This window comes from Puntigrus tetrazona, chromosome 5 (genome assembly GCF_018831695.1).
Source record: "Puntigrus tetrazona isolate hp1 chromosome 5, ASM1883169v1, whole genome shotgun sequence".
NCBI lineage: Eukaryota > Metazoa > Chordata > Actinopteri > Cypriniformes > Cyprinidae > Puntigrus > Puntigrus tetrazona.
In genome coordinates, this window is record NC_056703.1 from 17,148,489 (window position 1) to 17,166,262 (window position 17,774).

The following is a 17,774-nucleotide window of genomic DNA, read 5'->3' on the forward strand; positions in this document are numbered from 1 at the left end:
TGATTCAGGCTTGAAGGAACTGACTGGAGCAATGAAATATTCACACAAGGGACTAATTTGCTCTTAGTGTTGTCTGCTTTGAGGAGCTCACACTCACTTTTTTGTTGTTCTCTTATTCTATTTTTATATATGCTTTTATCCAAAATAGATGACACAGATACAGTGATGAAATTGTTACATTTCTGAATGAAACTACTTCTAAATCAGATCTGCATATACCTGTAGTGAGTGGCATTTGCTCATTCGGTTCAGTATTTTCTAATGCTTTTGTGCTTTCTTAAAACAGATTTGCTAACTAGCTGTAAAACAACATGTTTTAAAGGATTAGTTCACTTTCAAATTAAAATTTCCTGATAATTTACTCACCCCCATGTCATCCAAGATGTTTATGTATTTCTGTCTTCAGTCAAAAAGAAATTAAGGATTTTGATGAGAACATTCCAGGATATTATGAACTTGAATGGACTCCAAATGGTTAAAGGTCAAAATTACAGTTTCATTGCAGCTTCAAAAGGCTACCAGATGATGAATAAGGGTCCAATCTGGCAAAATGATCGTCATTTAAAAAAGGAAAAAATGTATATGCTTTATAAACACACGTTCGCCTTCCTCTGTAGAAAAGGTCACTCTTGAAGTAGGCGGAAGTACAGTTTTTACAAATGCGGAGGAGGACCTTTCAATGACATGTTGAACATTGAATGTTCAATGACATATTTATCTTTGTGTCAGTTTATTGTTTACTGTGCGCATCCTGGATGTTTTGATATTAAAAACCCTGATAAAAAATTTTAGCTAGAAAAGGTAATTGTGACTTTTCATAGACTTTGTAACTCTGTATACTTTTTCACCGTAATTACTTTTCACGCACATCACAGAACAGAGCAAGACGAGCATTTGTGTTTATAAAGCATATACTTTTTTTTTTTTTTTATGGCTAACGTTTCGCGAGATGCTTTATTCATCCTTTGGTATCGTTTATAGCCCTTTGAAGCTGGAATGAAACTGTCATTTTGACCTTCAACCGTTTGGAGTGTATTGAAGAATATTATATATATATATATATACACATATACATACATATATACTATATCCTAGAATTAAAAACCTTAATTTATTTTCAGCTGATTAAAGAAATACATAAACATCTTGGATGGGGATCAGTAAATTATCAGGAAATTAATTTGAAAGTGAACTAATCCTTTAAGCAAAGCCATTAGTGTGCCCTACACAATTTTCTCAAAATTCTTCTAATGTACCTTGTTCAGCAGCTTCTTTACGAGCCTCTGTTTGATTGCTATGGAGAGGGCCATGGGGAGAAATGCTGGGACTGACTGTACTTTGAGTTAAAAAAAAATATATAATATACAACAATTACTTTTTGTTCATTCCAGAGCCAAAAAGCCACAAGAGGCAATCATCAGGGTCCAATCAGTTTGGAAAATTGTACAAAAATGGCCAAAAGTGACAAAAGTGAATGCTGCAGTACAATTGTTTTGTTGACAAATGGCAAATATTGCACAGAGTGGATTTTTTTGTTTGCTTGTTTTGTTTTAGCACCCCCTAACATCAGAAATAATAATAATGTGTAAATGATGCATACCGCGTTTCATGAATTGGACAAACATTTATTTAGATTAGAAAAATCAGAACATCTAAACAAATACAACATTGTGCCATTAGCTTTATTGTTTGTTACCTGCATTCAAGACTAAACAATATTGTTTAAAAAAGGTAATCATTTGCCTGCTGTTTCTACTTATACTGTCTTGGCCTGAGTACAATCTCAGATGTTATATGCACAGAACAGGGAATGCTGTCTGTTTGATTGGATGTTATGTGTTCTTGTGAAGCAGACGTACCTCGTGCCTTTACCCCATGTGTACTTTTTCATCTGACTTCTTATTAGGCATGAAAGTGGGTCAGATTATTCAAGGAATTGTAAATTAAAAGGGGCTTTTCGTATAGAACTAATTTAGTCCAGCCACAGGGACCCTAATATCTCAATGGTGAGATGGTATGATGTCTATTTAATTTGATTTCTACAATGTGGCAGCATTTTACAAAAAAAACTGTATTTCTCGGTAAACTGACTGGGCCATGCCAAGCCTGTATGTGTGTTGTTATGAATACTTTTGCTTGTGGGTGTTGTAATAGAATGAAGGGACAATAAAATACATTAGGACTGTGGAAGGTATTTCCTAAATCTAGATCTGCCTGAGGAAAAATGCTGTAAATAAATAACACTCAAATTTTTGGTGCACTTTGCCAAAAGCAAACTTCATTTAGTCTTGCCTGAATGATTACAAACATGCTGTCTGTGCAAAGGTTAATCATAGGGCTGAGTGCAATAAACATTTGCACCACTTTTTAGAGCACTAGCACAAAAACACATTAATTCAATAACCTTGTGCCGTTTAACAACTAACTTTTTGCTCTTTTAGTTATTGTCATTCTTTTCATCCCAAACACACATTTCTCTGTTAATTGGGCTTATAGATTGAGCCTTACTTAAAAGAGTCAGTGCTATTTGGCTGGTGCAATTAACATTGGGCTGTTTACCAATTACAGAAACATTGGAATTGACTCACTAAATAATAGAGAAGAGCGTTCTAAATTTCGCATGGTGTAGCATACTTTTGGCATTTTAAAATGTCGATTTGGGTGATTTGGGCAAATTTATGGCATTACCTGATTTGCATAATTTCTTTAACGAATGGAACATTTAAAAATACAGTACAAATGTACAAATAAACAGGGCTATCGGTTAATACAACTGATTGTTGGGAATTTCTGTGTTTTTTTCAAACATAATATATATCTGTGTGTGTGTGTGTGTGTGTGTGTGTGTGTGTGTGTATATATATATAATTTTAAATGATTCACAAGCTAACACACCTGAATTCATTCGCTGGCATTGAAGATAAAACAGTGTGTCCTCAGGTTTACACGTAACTGCAATTACTGCCTCAACATCAAGGTCCTCCTTTGTTCAGACGGACTGGCTTGATTCATTGGTCTGAGTGAGATTAGCTTTGGGTTCAAGCTTCTGTGTGAAATAAAGGACATGTAGGTGTGTCAAGCACTTCCATTCATTCCAGGCCACTCACTCTCCATCCTGTTATCATTCCAATTACCTTGGAAATGTCACATATGTTGTAATATTCAAACATAAGTAACAGTCTTATGAGTTGAAATTATCTCATTTCATTCCCGCGTTTAGGGAGCAAGTCTATACTGAAAGGCAGGTCTCATACCCATAGATATGTGTGCTGACTGAGTGTAATTAAAGAAAAGTCAAGCGAAGGTTTATTGTTGTTTCTGTTATAGAGTAATAAAGAAACAAGTGACCTTGATATAGAAGCTTAGCATGAGCCATGCAACAGTAAACGCAAGGCAAAGGCAATGTTATAAAGTAGTAGATACAATAAACACAACCTATATAAAGAGAGGAGAAATGTAGACTGCCAGTGTAAATAATATATACATTCAGCAAATATAAAACACACACCATAGTGCTTTATTTTTGCACTGCTGAAATGAGCATTTATTCCATCGAGAAAACAAGTTATTCCACAATATTTGCAGCAGCACACAGACTAAGCTTAGAGGGAGGATCTGTCTAATAATTTTACTTCTTGTATCATACCTTATGGAGCCTTTCCTTTTCATTATTTCTTTGCCTTGCTTGTTCTGGTTTGTAGTTCACTACTCCATGTAAACATTTTTAGTGCAAAAATGCATGTTGAAAAACAGGCTATAAATGGAGTCAGTCAGTATTTATGTGTGACCCTAATGTCCAGTCACACTTACTATTGCTTTGCAGATTCTCCCATGCTGATTTTTTTGCATTAGCAGTGCTTCGTATATTGCTACACTTTTTGCAAGAGTGGACTTTATTAAACAATTTTACAGTTTTTGACTGTTTGGTGTATTTTTCCAGCAATAAGGTTTTTGTCCTATAGTGTAATGGGTCTATATGAATGATTTTGTTTCTTAACCAACACTATCGGAATTTCTCCCATGTACAAATGAGCTGCCTTCTCCTTTTGTTTTGTGGTGTAGTTCAAACCATTCATGACCACAATTCAATAATAATGACTTGAAACATCTAACTTTATTTAGACTGCTGCAGCCGTCTATAAAGATAACCTTGCAAGTTTCTAACAAGAAGGTATTTATATACTGTCAGGCAAAAATGGAATTTGGTATTGCAAATAAACAGTTAAACATGCAGATTTGGGTAATTTTTTAAACCAAATTACATACAACACACATCAAGTGTAATGTTAGTTCTGGAAGTTCACATCCATCAAGCTAACATCAGCTGACTCTCAGTGGATCCACAATTAACTACAGAAATACAACGCCTATCACTACTTCCACTTATTAGGTCGTTTCAGTATTATTCAGCAGCTTATCATTTTGTTCAGGAGCTAATTACCCTTCTCCATCCCCAGCTCCTCCTTTCAATTCCAAATTCATTCTTGTCTTTCAAAATTACTTGTTTAGTCAAACACTTTTTTTCTTAAAATCGTGTATTAACATTAAATTTAAATACATGATATTTGCTACATTTATGTTGGTTCTTTCCTGTTTACCCTGAGGTTATTATAGCTGCTATCCTTGCTCTTATCCATACTAGGCTGCATGGATATCAGAACAATACCGCCAATCCAAACTGTATGCTAATCGTCAACCATCGTTGATAATAGTGGTCCTGACAGAATCTGACAGAATTGTTTTTTGGAGCTATGCAACAAAAAAAAAATCTCAGTAAATACAGCTGCATAAAATATTAACCAAATGCAATTATCACATATTGCTGTGGCTAGCAATCACAGTTCTGCTGAGCTGAAATAAAAGGCTACTTTTTATTGCCCTCTTTGCTGTGAATAATTCATGATACCCTCCAAACAGATTTACAGTATCTTAAGAAGTTATTGCAGAAGATAAGACTGGAAGATTCAGGCTATTTGGGGAGTCAAGTAATCACTAAAATCTCTTACTGATAGAAGAGGTCTCTCATTCTTTTTCTCTCACTCTTTCTCTCTGTGTTTTTCAGGTTGATATGCTTCGGCCAACAAAAATCACAGGCGTTATTACCCAGGGGGCTAAAGACTTTGGACATGTTCAGTTTGTTGGCTCCTACAAGCTGGCTTACAGTAATAACGGCGAGAGATGGTTTATATATCAAGACGAAAAACAGAAGAAAGACAGGGTAAGATTCTTTCTTGCACACTGCCACGTGTCAAAAACTCATATTATTGAGAGACCAAAAGATCTTTTATCTTTTGACCAAAGACGCTTTTATCTCAAGGTTGATCTGAATCACCTTGATTTAAATAGTTTTTTTACCAAAAAAAATTGTGTTTGACTACCTTTGCATTGTTTTTTGCTACACATAAACACTTGATTTCGTAAGCTCGGATTCCATTGAATTGTTTGCCTGCCAACGTCAATGAAAGAAGCACATCTTTGTCTGATGTCAGGGCTGTATATTCTCCTCCATCTTGTCCTGTCAGCACTGTCCCAAGGCACCTGGGCAGACTCTGTTTGTTTCTTTCTCTATAGCCTGCCTACACCCAGATAACGGTGCAATCTGTCCAGCCTTAGTGAAGAGTGTGCCAGAAATGTTTGTTCACAACCCTCTAGCGGGTTACAAACGTCCAGTACATTGGCCTGAGATTGTCTTCTGATGCTTCTGACACTATTTTGAACCTAGCAGTGAAGCAGTTTATTTGTGTACATACATTTCGATGACATTGCTGAATATGACGTTTTTTGAAAAAGAAAGGTTGTCAGGGTTGTTTAATTTAAAATCTAAAAGATGGTTCAACCATGACTTTTAGCGGTAGACATATGTCTGTTTGTGACCTTAATATTTGTGATGTTTGTCAAACAAGCCCTGCATCCCAGCTCTAATTTTAGTTCCTATTTAGTACTGAGATAATCTTTGCATTTGGCTACTGCTGTGTGCCATGGTAAAGGAAGAGAGCTAGTGAATATTAGCTGGCACAGGGTCAGCACCTTGGCGAGCCAAGCACAGCATGGATAAAAATGTGAAAAGGCAGAGATGGCCTCTTACAATCTAATGAGATTATTAAATCTAAATCTGCACCCCAGTGTTTGCACTTCTTCAGTGATTTTTTTTCTTCTGAAAGTTAGCGCCAGTTATATCATACAATGCTGCATTTCAAAACAATTCTTAAATTCAGCCATTCTGGTTTCATTTGTAGACTGCTTTAGCTTTTTAATTTAAGCTTTTATGATTATCCTGGTCATGAAAGAATAATGCAAACATGCAAAAGGCATAACTGTTCCAACTGGGTTTTTGTCAATGGAACCAGAGTGATGTTAATTTCCAGACAAAATATGTCATTCTATTAGCACTCTGTGGGAGGAAATATAGTGGCGAGAGAAAGATCGACGTCAAAGTTTGTTAAAGAGTGTAACTGTTTTCCTGTGATTTGCTTGCACCACACCTGTCAAGAAAAGAGACACAAATTGACAAGCTGTCATTGTCCACAACAGAGCGGTATTAATGCATTAACAACTACTTGTTCAGCTTAATTCTGTAAACACTAGGAGGATTTAATGAAAATTGATCCGGCTTCCTAATATAACCCACTCTATGTAAAGAATGGCATTAAGCACTCAGAAGGGGAGTGACAACTACATTTAGCTGTGTAACTGTGTACCAATATGCGATTTATTACTTGTAGTGTGGTTCTCAAATCTCACTCTGATTTTGGCCAAAACCTAAACTCACCCGAGTGCACTTTGCCTTAAGAGACTCGCCAATGAACAATAATTTTGCCAAATCATTAAAAAAACAGTGCTTTTGCGTACCCCATATTTTCCAAACAACACCTTAAAAACAGATTTTACCTGGTTCCTGACAGAAATATATAAAGCTGTTGGCAGTGAAGACGCTGTGATTGGCACAATCATGCACACCCATCATTGATTAGCCTCGGGTCGACATCAAGGGGTTAATTAGCCTGTGAATAGAACTATTCCCTCATAGGCAGTGGGGTCAATAGCACATTAGATGGCAGTAAATAAGATCACATCCCAAGATTAGCTGCCAGTATAGATTCCCTTTCCCCCCGACCAAGCATGTAGCCACATTCCCTTTGTTTTGATTAGGTTGTATATTTTACTCTTGAACCTGAAGATGGCAGTTGATTAGCAGCAACGCATAGGCTTAGAAGATTCATATCAGCATTTAAATGAAGAACGAACAGAGATGGGATTGGATTCCTATGATGGGTATGACCAGAAAGTAATATATGGTTATAGAATCTCCTATTGTATAATCTGTGTCGGTGTCAAATCATGACTTACAACCAGGAAAGTCACACGTTCCATTGCATCTTTTGGGAGTAGGTGCCCTTGATGTCCTTATTGCAGAAATCAATACTGTGGAAACATTGCCCAATGGGTTAAATAGGAGGCACAGACCAGAACAGATTGGAGGGGAAAAGTAAAACTCTATTTCCAGCCGCTGAGCAAGAAGTTTAAGCGAAGCTTAGTGACCCACAAAGGGCATAGTGGGTATTATTAAAGAGAGCACCTTCTGAATTTTAGAGGTGCTCCTCTGAAGTGCCTGCGTTAATGTCCGTGAAGACACTTTTGACATGATCGCCAACAGTTTTACTTGATTTTTCTGCTTGTTTCGGTTACTCTTCTAAACTTATCACTCAGTCTTATCACTCCATAGTCAATGCAGCTTTCAAGCTCTACTAAAATCTTATCTCACCCTCTCATATCCCCAGTTGCTTTTAACTCAAGGGAGAAAATTCAATATCAGATTGTATCATATCTCTTTTTTAACCTTTCAGATTTGGACCTGATCTAATGGTAGTCTTAAAGTGCTATTTATCTGGGTGTTGGCAATAGGCTTCTGAGGATGATGGGCCTTGAAGATGAAATTGAATACAATGCACCATACTATTTACTGTCTTCAGCTGAGATGAGCTCTAATGCAGTTGCAGAGATTCGCTGTCTTACACAGAATCATTTCAGAATCACCGGACAGCCTCTTGATGGGTGTGAGAAAAGGTGCCAGTTTGGTAATGTTATATTGTCATAGGACAAGTAAAGTGAATTGTGTGTTGTGGAATAATGGCCAATAAGATTATATAGGGTCTGCATTACTTTCTTTTTGTCCATTTTAAAGCCTCTATTCTATATATATATCGAACTATAAATTACCAGGGCTGCCAAAATCAACATGTATGGTTAATTAAAAGGTAAATTACCTTTTTAACATTGCTAATTGTTACATTTATATTTATTTATTTCAGAATTTTTTGAAGAAGAGTCCTCTCTCTGCCAAGTATGGTAAACCATAGTTGAAATTTGTAGTCTGCATTAATCTCATCCGAGCGCAAACACAGTTTAAAAAATGTAATGGCTGGCTTAATGGCTTCATTATGTAGCAGTGGTGCTATACCATTGAACCATTGAAAACCATTGAAAAACCATACAAGTGCTGAACAGGTTCTTTCTTCATTAACAGTCCTAAATAGCACCTTAGCCTCTGCAAAAAAAAAAGAAGTGTTCTAGTAATATGCATGCTAATAAGTAACTTTTTTTAAGAGACCTTAATATAAACCATTAATTGTACTTGATTGAAATACATTACTAAAAAGCAATATAGAATTTTCAGTTTTTGCTGTCATGAGCCTTCAGAAATCATTTTAATATGATGATTTTGTGCTCAAACATTTCTGTTTATTATCAGTGTTCTATTTAATGTGGTTGTGCTGCTTTTTTTAAGATAAACATTTTCAGGCTTCTTGACATATAATAGTTTAGTAATACTTTACAAAAGGTAACACTCATTACCTATTAACTACAACTTTTCCCTCAATAAATTCTTAATTTGTGACTTATTAATAGTTAGGTATTATTGGTATTGCGTAGAATTAGGGATGTAGAATAAGGCATTAATTTGTGCTTAATTAGCACTAATAAATGGCTAATATTCTAGTAATATGCATACTAATAATAAACTAATAGGTGTAACCGTACAACAAAATGTTTCCGAAGGTTTAACAGAAAACCATGTAGTTAAACTAACTTACCCCAAATTTATGAACAATAGTGTGAATAAGAATATGTTCATAGAATTTGTTAACATATTAAGTATGAAAAAAGAATAAAAATAATCATGAATTAATATTATAATCGATTGACAATTCTATAAATTACAAAACCTTAATTTGAAAATGGCCACCTGAATCTTGTTCAAGCAAAGGGTTAATGAGTAGTTTTGATAAGCTGGCACGCATCTGAGTAATGACAGAAATTCGGATCAGGTCCTTATAGGATTGCTTTCCTGCTGAGTCACACCAGATCTCCCGTTTTATCAGTGCTCAGGGGAAATAGGACAACTGTAACCCTTGAGCCCTTGCAGCTGATCTATTGTTTGCAATTTGTTTGCTCTGCACAGCACAACCTGTTCAGCTGCTCTGCTACTATATCGATGAGTTAAAGAAAGGAAGCAGACTGACTTAAGAGGAAGAAAATTAAAAGAAATGGTGTGTTAAAAGCGATTGTGTCCTCATTTGGTCCCTGTCAGGGTGTGGGATGTCGGCCCATGGGTAATTCATGCGGCATGCCACTTCTCAAACACTTACTTTTATAGACAGTCCAGACAGTGTCAGGAAAGGGCGATAGCTCACGCAATATCTCCATCATTAGTTAATAACATTAAATTGAGCGAGCTAGTGCACTACGGATGAGGCCGGAATAGTGGATATATTATGGATTTGGCTCAGATGAGCAAATGAGAGAGATCCTGCCAGCTGGCAAAAAGATAAAGCAATATTATACTGTACCTTTACAAAGATAGAAATGATGTTGTTGTACTTAATAAGTGTTCGGTTTCATAGAGGCTGTTTTGGCCATGATTTGGCAACTCTGTCTTTGTTTCTGTCCTTGTGCTGGCGCTTGAGATGAGAGAAATGTTGATTATAAATAAACTAAATTAAAAACTAAAAATAAATAAATAAATAAATAGCTCAGTGTCATTAACTTTTCATTGTTTTACCAAATGTTTGTTTGTGTTTGGACTCTGTATTTGTACTACTGTATGTGCTGTATCATGGCATGCTAACTCTCAGTAGGTTCTGTTGAGAGTCTCAGTTGGTATTACTGTGATAAAGACGAGGTTGAGATGAGTTACGCTGCCTTAGAATGCATTAGTCTGGGTAGGCAGTGAGGCAGGTTTTGAAAAGGGCAAATTGTGTGACACCGTTGTACAATTTTGTGTTATATCAGAACAAGTCATATTTCAGAAATGTTGAGCATTGTACGCAATCATTGGTTTATCTCAACACAGAAAGTCAAGGGAATTCCCAGCTTGCTAAATCTTCCCTCATCGCATATAAAATATATATTTCAATCACACTGGAGATATTTTAACTTGAAATTATATTGGGGGAAGGGGATTAAATAACCAGTCAATTAAAGGGTAATAATTTCAGGGGCGTAAATACTAGTCATTTTTATATGATCTTATTTTGGAGGATTTGTACTTTACTCAAGTGTTTTTACCTGTAATTTTAATGATTACATTTCTATCTATATCTATCTATCTATCTCAGTGTCTGCTGATCTGTCAGTCAGATCTGGAATCAGTTCATGCTCAGATGTAATATGCAGAATACACACAACCTTGTTTTGCCATGCTGCAAAAGGACTTGAGATTGCCTTTCCACTTTGAGCATCACTCAAGGGATTTTTACACTGATTCAGCTCCATATGAAGGACCTACTTCAAAAGGACGTGTTTATGAATTGAGCAGTCTTGCAGCTTGAAGAGGCTATGAAGTGATAAACTGCCCTCCCCTTGTGATCGAACTCCAAAAGCCCTCACCTCTAAATAGAATATCCGCTATACCTTATGCACCAACTTAGATAATCCTACATGCCGCAACACTCATTCAGTGCTCTAAAGACAACTTTCCGTTCCACGGCTTTGCGGTGATGAGCGGAGCAGTGCAGGGATTAGATTAAGCAGTAAACACCAGGCGCAGATTTATGGGATGTCTTAGAGATGGATTTGTTTTCTTTGCAGCTTTTATGCATAATCGTTCCAAATGTTCTTGGGTGCGCAGGGAGAGAAGGTAATTGAGAGTGACTTGTTTCCATCATTTCTTCAGAGGGTACATCAGAAGAGTGAGATGTCTCATTTGGTTACGGTCACAGAAAGCAAAAGCGTTTGCTGGAATTTTAGTGTTTACTGTTGCGTGAAAGACTGAAATGGATAAGTAACATAAAAGAGATGTACACTACATTACACCTCTGTGAGTCTGTTTTTATTTAACAGCTTTTACCAGTCAAATAGCAACAGTATCCGTTGTTCAAGTAATTAAACTTACCCTGTGAGTCGTGTTCTTTCTCATTTGAAAAAACGTCAGCTCAAACTGTCATAATTGAATTCAAAAATATCATAATATGATTCTAGAGTTTCAATAAGCTATTACATTTGTATATCCATCCAAGATACTACTTCCATTTTATAATAAAAGATGTATATTTTTGAATGCAACAGCTTATACATCACTACTGTTATTATAATTTTTTAGGAATATTTGTATCTTGGACACTGTATTGTGCGCCTGGTGTTTGCTGCTTTATAATGGTACACATATTTTAACCACTATACTTGTGTGTCAGATATGTGTGCTGCTTCAAGCAGTGCATAACTTCTATTTTATGGTTAAACCATTGTCTTTAAATGTAAGAAAGTCGTGCTTCTGTTTCCAATTTGCATTAAGAATCATCTTGAGAGCATGGAAGTTAAACCTAAAGAAGGAGTGCATGCATGCGTGTCTAACAGATGAAGAGCAATAAAAATGAGAGCGCGATAATTCTGACTTAAATACCAATTTTGCTAAAATAATTTGCATTCAAAAAGCATTTTAACTCCTTTACCCATTTTCAACGTCGCCATAAAGTGCAGTATAGTTTCAGCAAAATAAAAGAAAAGAATTTTTCTCCCACTCTAACCAAAAACATGCTGAAACCATTTGTGTAACTTCTCAAGATATTTATCATTTAAAGTTGTTAAATAGCTATCCATCGCTATGATACCATTTATTTTTATATGCAAAAATAATGAGGACCTAAAACAGGGCGACTTCTCATAGTGACTTCTGTACACGGCTTCAAATAAATTGGTGAATAGAAACAGTTCTGATGGACTTGTTTTGAAGCATTTGATTCATATTTGCATATTAACTCTCGTACAAAAAAAGACCGTCTGCACATGCATTCATGTTTGATTTTGCCTGTACTGTAATTGGTCATACTGGAATCAGGGGCGGGCTTAGCCATTATCATATGTACATGAAAAATGTCGAAACATCGAGCACCATTGTGCAGCCGGCAATCATCGCAACAAAAAAAAGGAAACTCAAGGTTGATCTAGGTGTGTGTAAATATATAGGGCCCCATTCCTATATTTACTTGGGGCCCCCAAATGCACTAAAGCCGCCCCTGACTGGAATCACCAGGTGCCTGAGGTGTCTTCAGGGTTATTAAATGTTAATGAAAGACTAACAAATCTCTTAAGTATTTCTCGCCTTACCGTCCGTGAACAATCACAGCCGAAGTACGCAGACTTTATCATTATTAAAGCCTGGCGGGAACTGCTTGACATTGAAAGACTTTCCTGTGCACGTAGATTCCCTGCAAACACGCAGGCCATCAGATGAGAAGTTCAGCGAATGAGTTCATGTTTTGAGCTGCCCTTTTGCCTAATCAATTTTTTATGACATTCCCCCCCCGCTCTGCCTAGGAGTACATTGGAGAAAGTCAAGTTCCAAAACACAAGATTGGTTCCATGGCGCAGAAGGGAACGCTGATTCAGTGTGGAAGGAGAGAGAGGGAGGGAATATGTCACACATTTACGTAATGCTTGTGACACCAGCAATTAGACACACAGGATCTCTGCGCTCTTATTGTTTGCTCTGCTGATGAACATGCGCTGTCAGGGCTCGGGGAGCTCAGCAAAATTTGTCTTTGAAGCCCACTTGAAGACTCAGTTCCCAGTCAACCTCTTTGTTGCTTGCTGAATTTTCCCCATCTCTGAACTCTTTACACCGAACATACTTGAGCTCTGTTTGCCATCAGCAGCAGCGCACTCAAGAGTTATTTATAAATCATGAACTGTACTTCCTTTCCCTGACTCTGTATTGCAAATGCTCATTATTTGATAGATAAGTCAGTGTGTTTCTGTACGTCTGCTGAAGGAAATGCAAAGTCAAGTATATGAAATAATTAAGTATTTACAGTGAATTAGTCTGTCTCTTTTGAACTAAAATTAGCAGCCTTTGAGACAAAATTGAAACTTTCTGTAGCTTCAATTGGGTTGCCGGTATGTGTTCACAATCACATCCTAAGTAATGACATTAAACAGAGCAAATTGTGGATCAGATGCGATCAGTACACAATACAAAAACCTCTTTCTCAGAGACTGTCATATAGAAAACAATAATGTAAAATATACATTGCGGTTTAAAAGAACTGCTTTCTATTTGAGTAATACAGTCCTGTGATGCAGAGCCAGATGTTCAGCAGCCAGCTCAGTGTCACGTGATCTTTCAAAAAGCATTCCGATATGCTGATTTGCTGCACAAGAGTCATTTTTTTAAATTAGCAATATTTGAAAACAGTCGTGCTGCTTAATTGTTTTGTTTATTTAACTGTCACTTCTGATCAAGTCAAAGTATCCTCGCTGAATAAAGTATTTAGTTCTTTCAAAAAAAAGACAAAATCATCACAGACTACTAGATATGATGTACAGTATCACTTACAGTTCTGTAAAATATTTCTTATGAAAAAAAGGGTAATATTTTAGAATAGGTAAGACTATTAACTATGACTTTTCCCTCAATAATTGTTCATTTAACTATGACTTTTGCATCCAAACTCCTCATTGGCTGCTTATTAATAGTTAGTAAGGTGGTTGTTGAGTTTAGTTGTTGGGTAGGATTATATACGTATAATATGGTTATGCAGAATATGTATAAACATTATATAGTAGCTTTTTTGTTATCAAATATTTCAGTTTATACATTTTTGGCCATTTGGTTAAATACGTCTGCTATATTTGATTAAAATGAATCACTGTATGATTTGGAAATGTTTCATTTTCTTTCCAACAGGTCTTTCAAGGAAATTTTGATAATGACACCCACAGAAAGAATGTGATAGATCCTCCCATCTATGCCAGATTCATCCGGATTCTTCCATGGTCGTGGTACGGAAGAATCACTTTGCGCGCAGAGTTACTGGGATGCACAGAGGAAGAGTGAAGACCCCTTTTCATTATCCCTTTGCAACACTTTGGTCCATATTCAATATAAACTGTGCTTGTAAAACATGTACAATTAAAATTGGTTTCATTTCATCTGAATTTTCCATTTTTGTAATATTATGATTTGTTTTAGGTTTTAGCCCTAAAGAGGTTGGATTTAGTCATCTCTCATGCCCTGCTTTTTTGTCCTTTTATGGTCTATGCCATTTATTGAAATCCTTTTTTATTATTATTATTATTATTATTATTATTATTAGAGGGTGGGGGTTATTTCACTGTGGTTTTCGCAGTGGAACAATAGCCACTGTACAGTGTCACTTTAAACCAGAACAAAAAAATCACATGCAATGCTTTTTGGACCATAATCAAACACATAACAGAAAAAAAAACATTAATATGTAAAATATCTTTCTACTTTCATTTTAACAGCAGGCCTGACTGAAGTTATGTCACAACTGACACTGACACTGTTGTGTGGACAAAAAATATGATGGTCTTGTAATATATGTAAAACACAAAATAACTGCATGATGCAAAAATGAATAGAAGTATAAGACAACAAGATGTATAAGTTCAAATTAAAGCATTTCCTATACCATTTTTATCATTTCAAATTTTTATTATCTGTTTTCCTGTACTTTTCTAAAGACACTGTTACGCGCCCCATAACGTAATGACACGCCATAATAAAAGCAACACTACAGAACTGTAAGCACCTATTACAGACAAATCTTAACTAAAGGAATAGTTCACCCAAAAATCAAAATTATGTCATCACTTATTCACCCTATCTACTTCAACTTCAAATCTGTATGAATGTCTTTGATCTGCCGAACACAAAAGGAGATGTTTCGAAGAAAGTTTTAAACCATGCTCTTTTGGGTCACCAATGACTTCTGTGGTATTTTTTTCTTACTATGGACGTCTATGGTGACCCAAAACAGCCTGGTTACAGACATTCCTCAAAATATCTTCCTTTGTGTTTGGCATTAAATTTATACAGATTTGGAACTGCTTGAGGGCGAGTAAATGATGAAAGGATTTTCATTTTTGGGTGAACTATTCCTTTAATTTCACACACATAGACATCTGTTGGGAAGCTATGAAGGTAAAGGTACATTCACCTACAGGTTATGTAGGCAGTCTGTAACAACGACAGAGAAATTTTTAAGAAAATAATGTGCTTGGAAATGAATTATTTACATGTTTTCCTTTTTTTTTTTATGTATACAATATTGTTTAGTTTCCAAATGTCTCCATTTTCAGGCTGTTTACCTATACTACTGTATTTCATTTTTTTTATCTTGATTGTAAAGACCTCAGGATAGATGTCATTTTCTTTTTTTAGTACCTACAATTGTAAAAGTCCCTTTGAAATCCCACATTTGTATGTTTTTGTTAGAAAATGTGAAGGAATATTAACACAAAATAACAGCTTTCATGAATACAGAAGTTAGGTAATTATCAAATTCAGTTATTAATTTCAAAGGTAAGCACCGTTGGGTTGGGTCGTGAAATCACTGCATTATTTTATTTGCTACTTTTCTGAAAATTTTTAGGGCTCATGACATACATGTAATATATATACACACACAAGAACCCAAGATGGGGAGGGGGTTTAACACTATTTGTACAGTCTTGAATGTGATTAAACAAAAAAAAAAAAAAAACAAACATGAATTCAGCGTATATCATACACCAAACTCAGCATATGCATCACCACATTTTTTAACTACGAGATAAATGTTGCCATCATGTTTCTATGTTTATCATGATTATCGACATATATTGAAATAATATCAGTAATTCTTGTCTAACATTTCCCTGTGTCTGTGAAATTCTTCTCTAACACTGTTCAAATGACTTGTGTGCACATTTAACAGTTTTGTACAGAACTTTTGAGGGTGACTGTGTATTAAGAAGAAAAAAAAATAGAAATATGAGGTCCACAGGCACATTTTTGAAAAATAAATAAAATAACAAAATATGTATATCGGTGGGTCTGATAGTCCGGCAATCCCATTACATGTGCTGTGAATAGTGATCGTTTGAAAAAAATGTATAGAGTTAAAGTCAAGAGAGACCCAGTGGGCCACATACTCTTTTTGTTTTGCATTTATGCTGTCAGCTGTTCCAAAAAAAAGAAAGAAAAAAAAAGTCATGTTTCTTTTTTATTCATACCGTGTCAAGCAAGTGCTATATGGTAAAACATACCAATTATACACTATTAGTTTAAGCGAAGTGTACAAAGGAGGACAGCCATTGCTAACATATACAGTAGACAGCTCTTTTGTTTGACAAATAAAAAGACATCTGTGAAAAATCTTTTGATTTCTGTCTGTTGCTTTTTCACGTGTTATGCTTTCGCTAATGTTAAAAAAGAGAGAACTATCTTATTTATTCTAGTGCATTATTTGGTATGCAGCTCGTGTTTTCACTTGCATTGATTGCTTTCCTCGTCCTCCCAAGCTATTCTTTGTTCAGGATCGCACACGATACAGCCTATGAATGCGATGTCAGATCATATACCGCTTATAGCACTTCATGTGAAGGGAAGGAGAGAGAAAAAAGGAGATGGTCAGATATACCCAACTGTGATGACTAGCAATGAATTTGTAACCTCAGCGACACGATACATTTTAAGAATAAAATAGAGATTTTTAAAAAAGAACAATGCAGCTTGTTTCTGCCACAGGATAAAAATAAATAAATTAGAAAATGTTTTTATCTCACAATTGTAACTTTTTATGCTAAACTCAGAATTGAGAGATATAAAATGTACGATTGTAGTAGCCTGAGTTAAACTTGTGATACTGTCACGTTTGCACTTTCGCGAGACTGAGTGTACGAGACGTAAAATAAACTTAAACGGATTTAATTCCAAAATAAAGATACAAAGGCAGGCAGGTAGAACAGGCAGGCAGAACAAACATCAGGTATGGACATTGACGATCAAACAAACGGAACTCAAAACACAGGACTTAAATACACAGGGTAAAAGACTAAATTAACTACACACAGCTGATGACAATGACATAATTAACATGGAGGGAAGGCAGGGCACAGGGAGCACATGGCACGAGACGAAAACAATAACAAAAGTGTCCAGAGATGTGACAGATACATAAAGCATTCTAGTGTTGTTCAGTTCAGACTTTTGTCTCAGAATTGCAAGAAAAAAAGTCAGAATATATGTATATATAGTCAGAATTGCAATATGTAATCTCGGATTTGCAAGAAACAAAGTCTAATGTGTCATTTTATTATCCCATGGTATTTTTTCATGGTAATTCATGCAAGCTTCTTAAGGTAAAATTATAAATCTAGTGGAGTAGATTATGTGGATAAACTGAAAGCACAAAGAGTTGTATGATCTTTCTGACAATGCCTCTAATAGACTTTATACAGCCGTCTTACATGCTTGAAATGCATGCAAGAGG

General features: G+C 35.7%; 1 protein-coding gene across 3 annotated transcripts in view; it reads left to right on the forward strand.

Moving 5' to 3' along the window:
- edil3a (EGF-like repeats and discoidin I-like domains 3a) overlaps positions 1-14,402 on the forward strand; it is a 127,096-nt gene extending 112,694 nt beyond the window's left edge. For all 3 annotated transcript variants that reach the window (XM_043240527.1, XM_043240528.1, XM_043240526.1), the window contains 2 exons: positions 5,063-5,218; positions 14,183-14,402. In XM_043240527.1, the coding sequence (XP_043096462.1) occupies positions 5,063-5,218; positions 14,183-14,332 (306 nt within the window). In that variant the 3' untranslated portion in view covers positions 14,333-14,402. The remainder of the gene's footprint in view (positions 1-5,062; positions 5,219-14,182) is intronic.
- Positions 14,403-17,774: the final 3,372 nt, after the last annotated feature.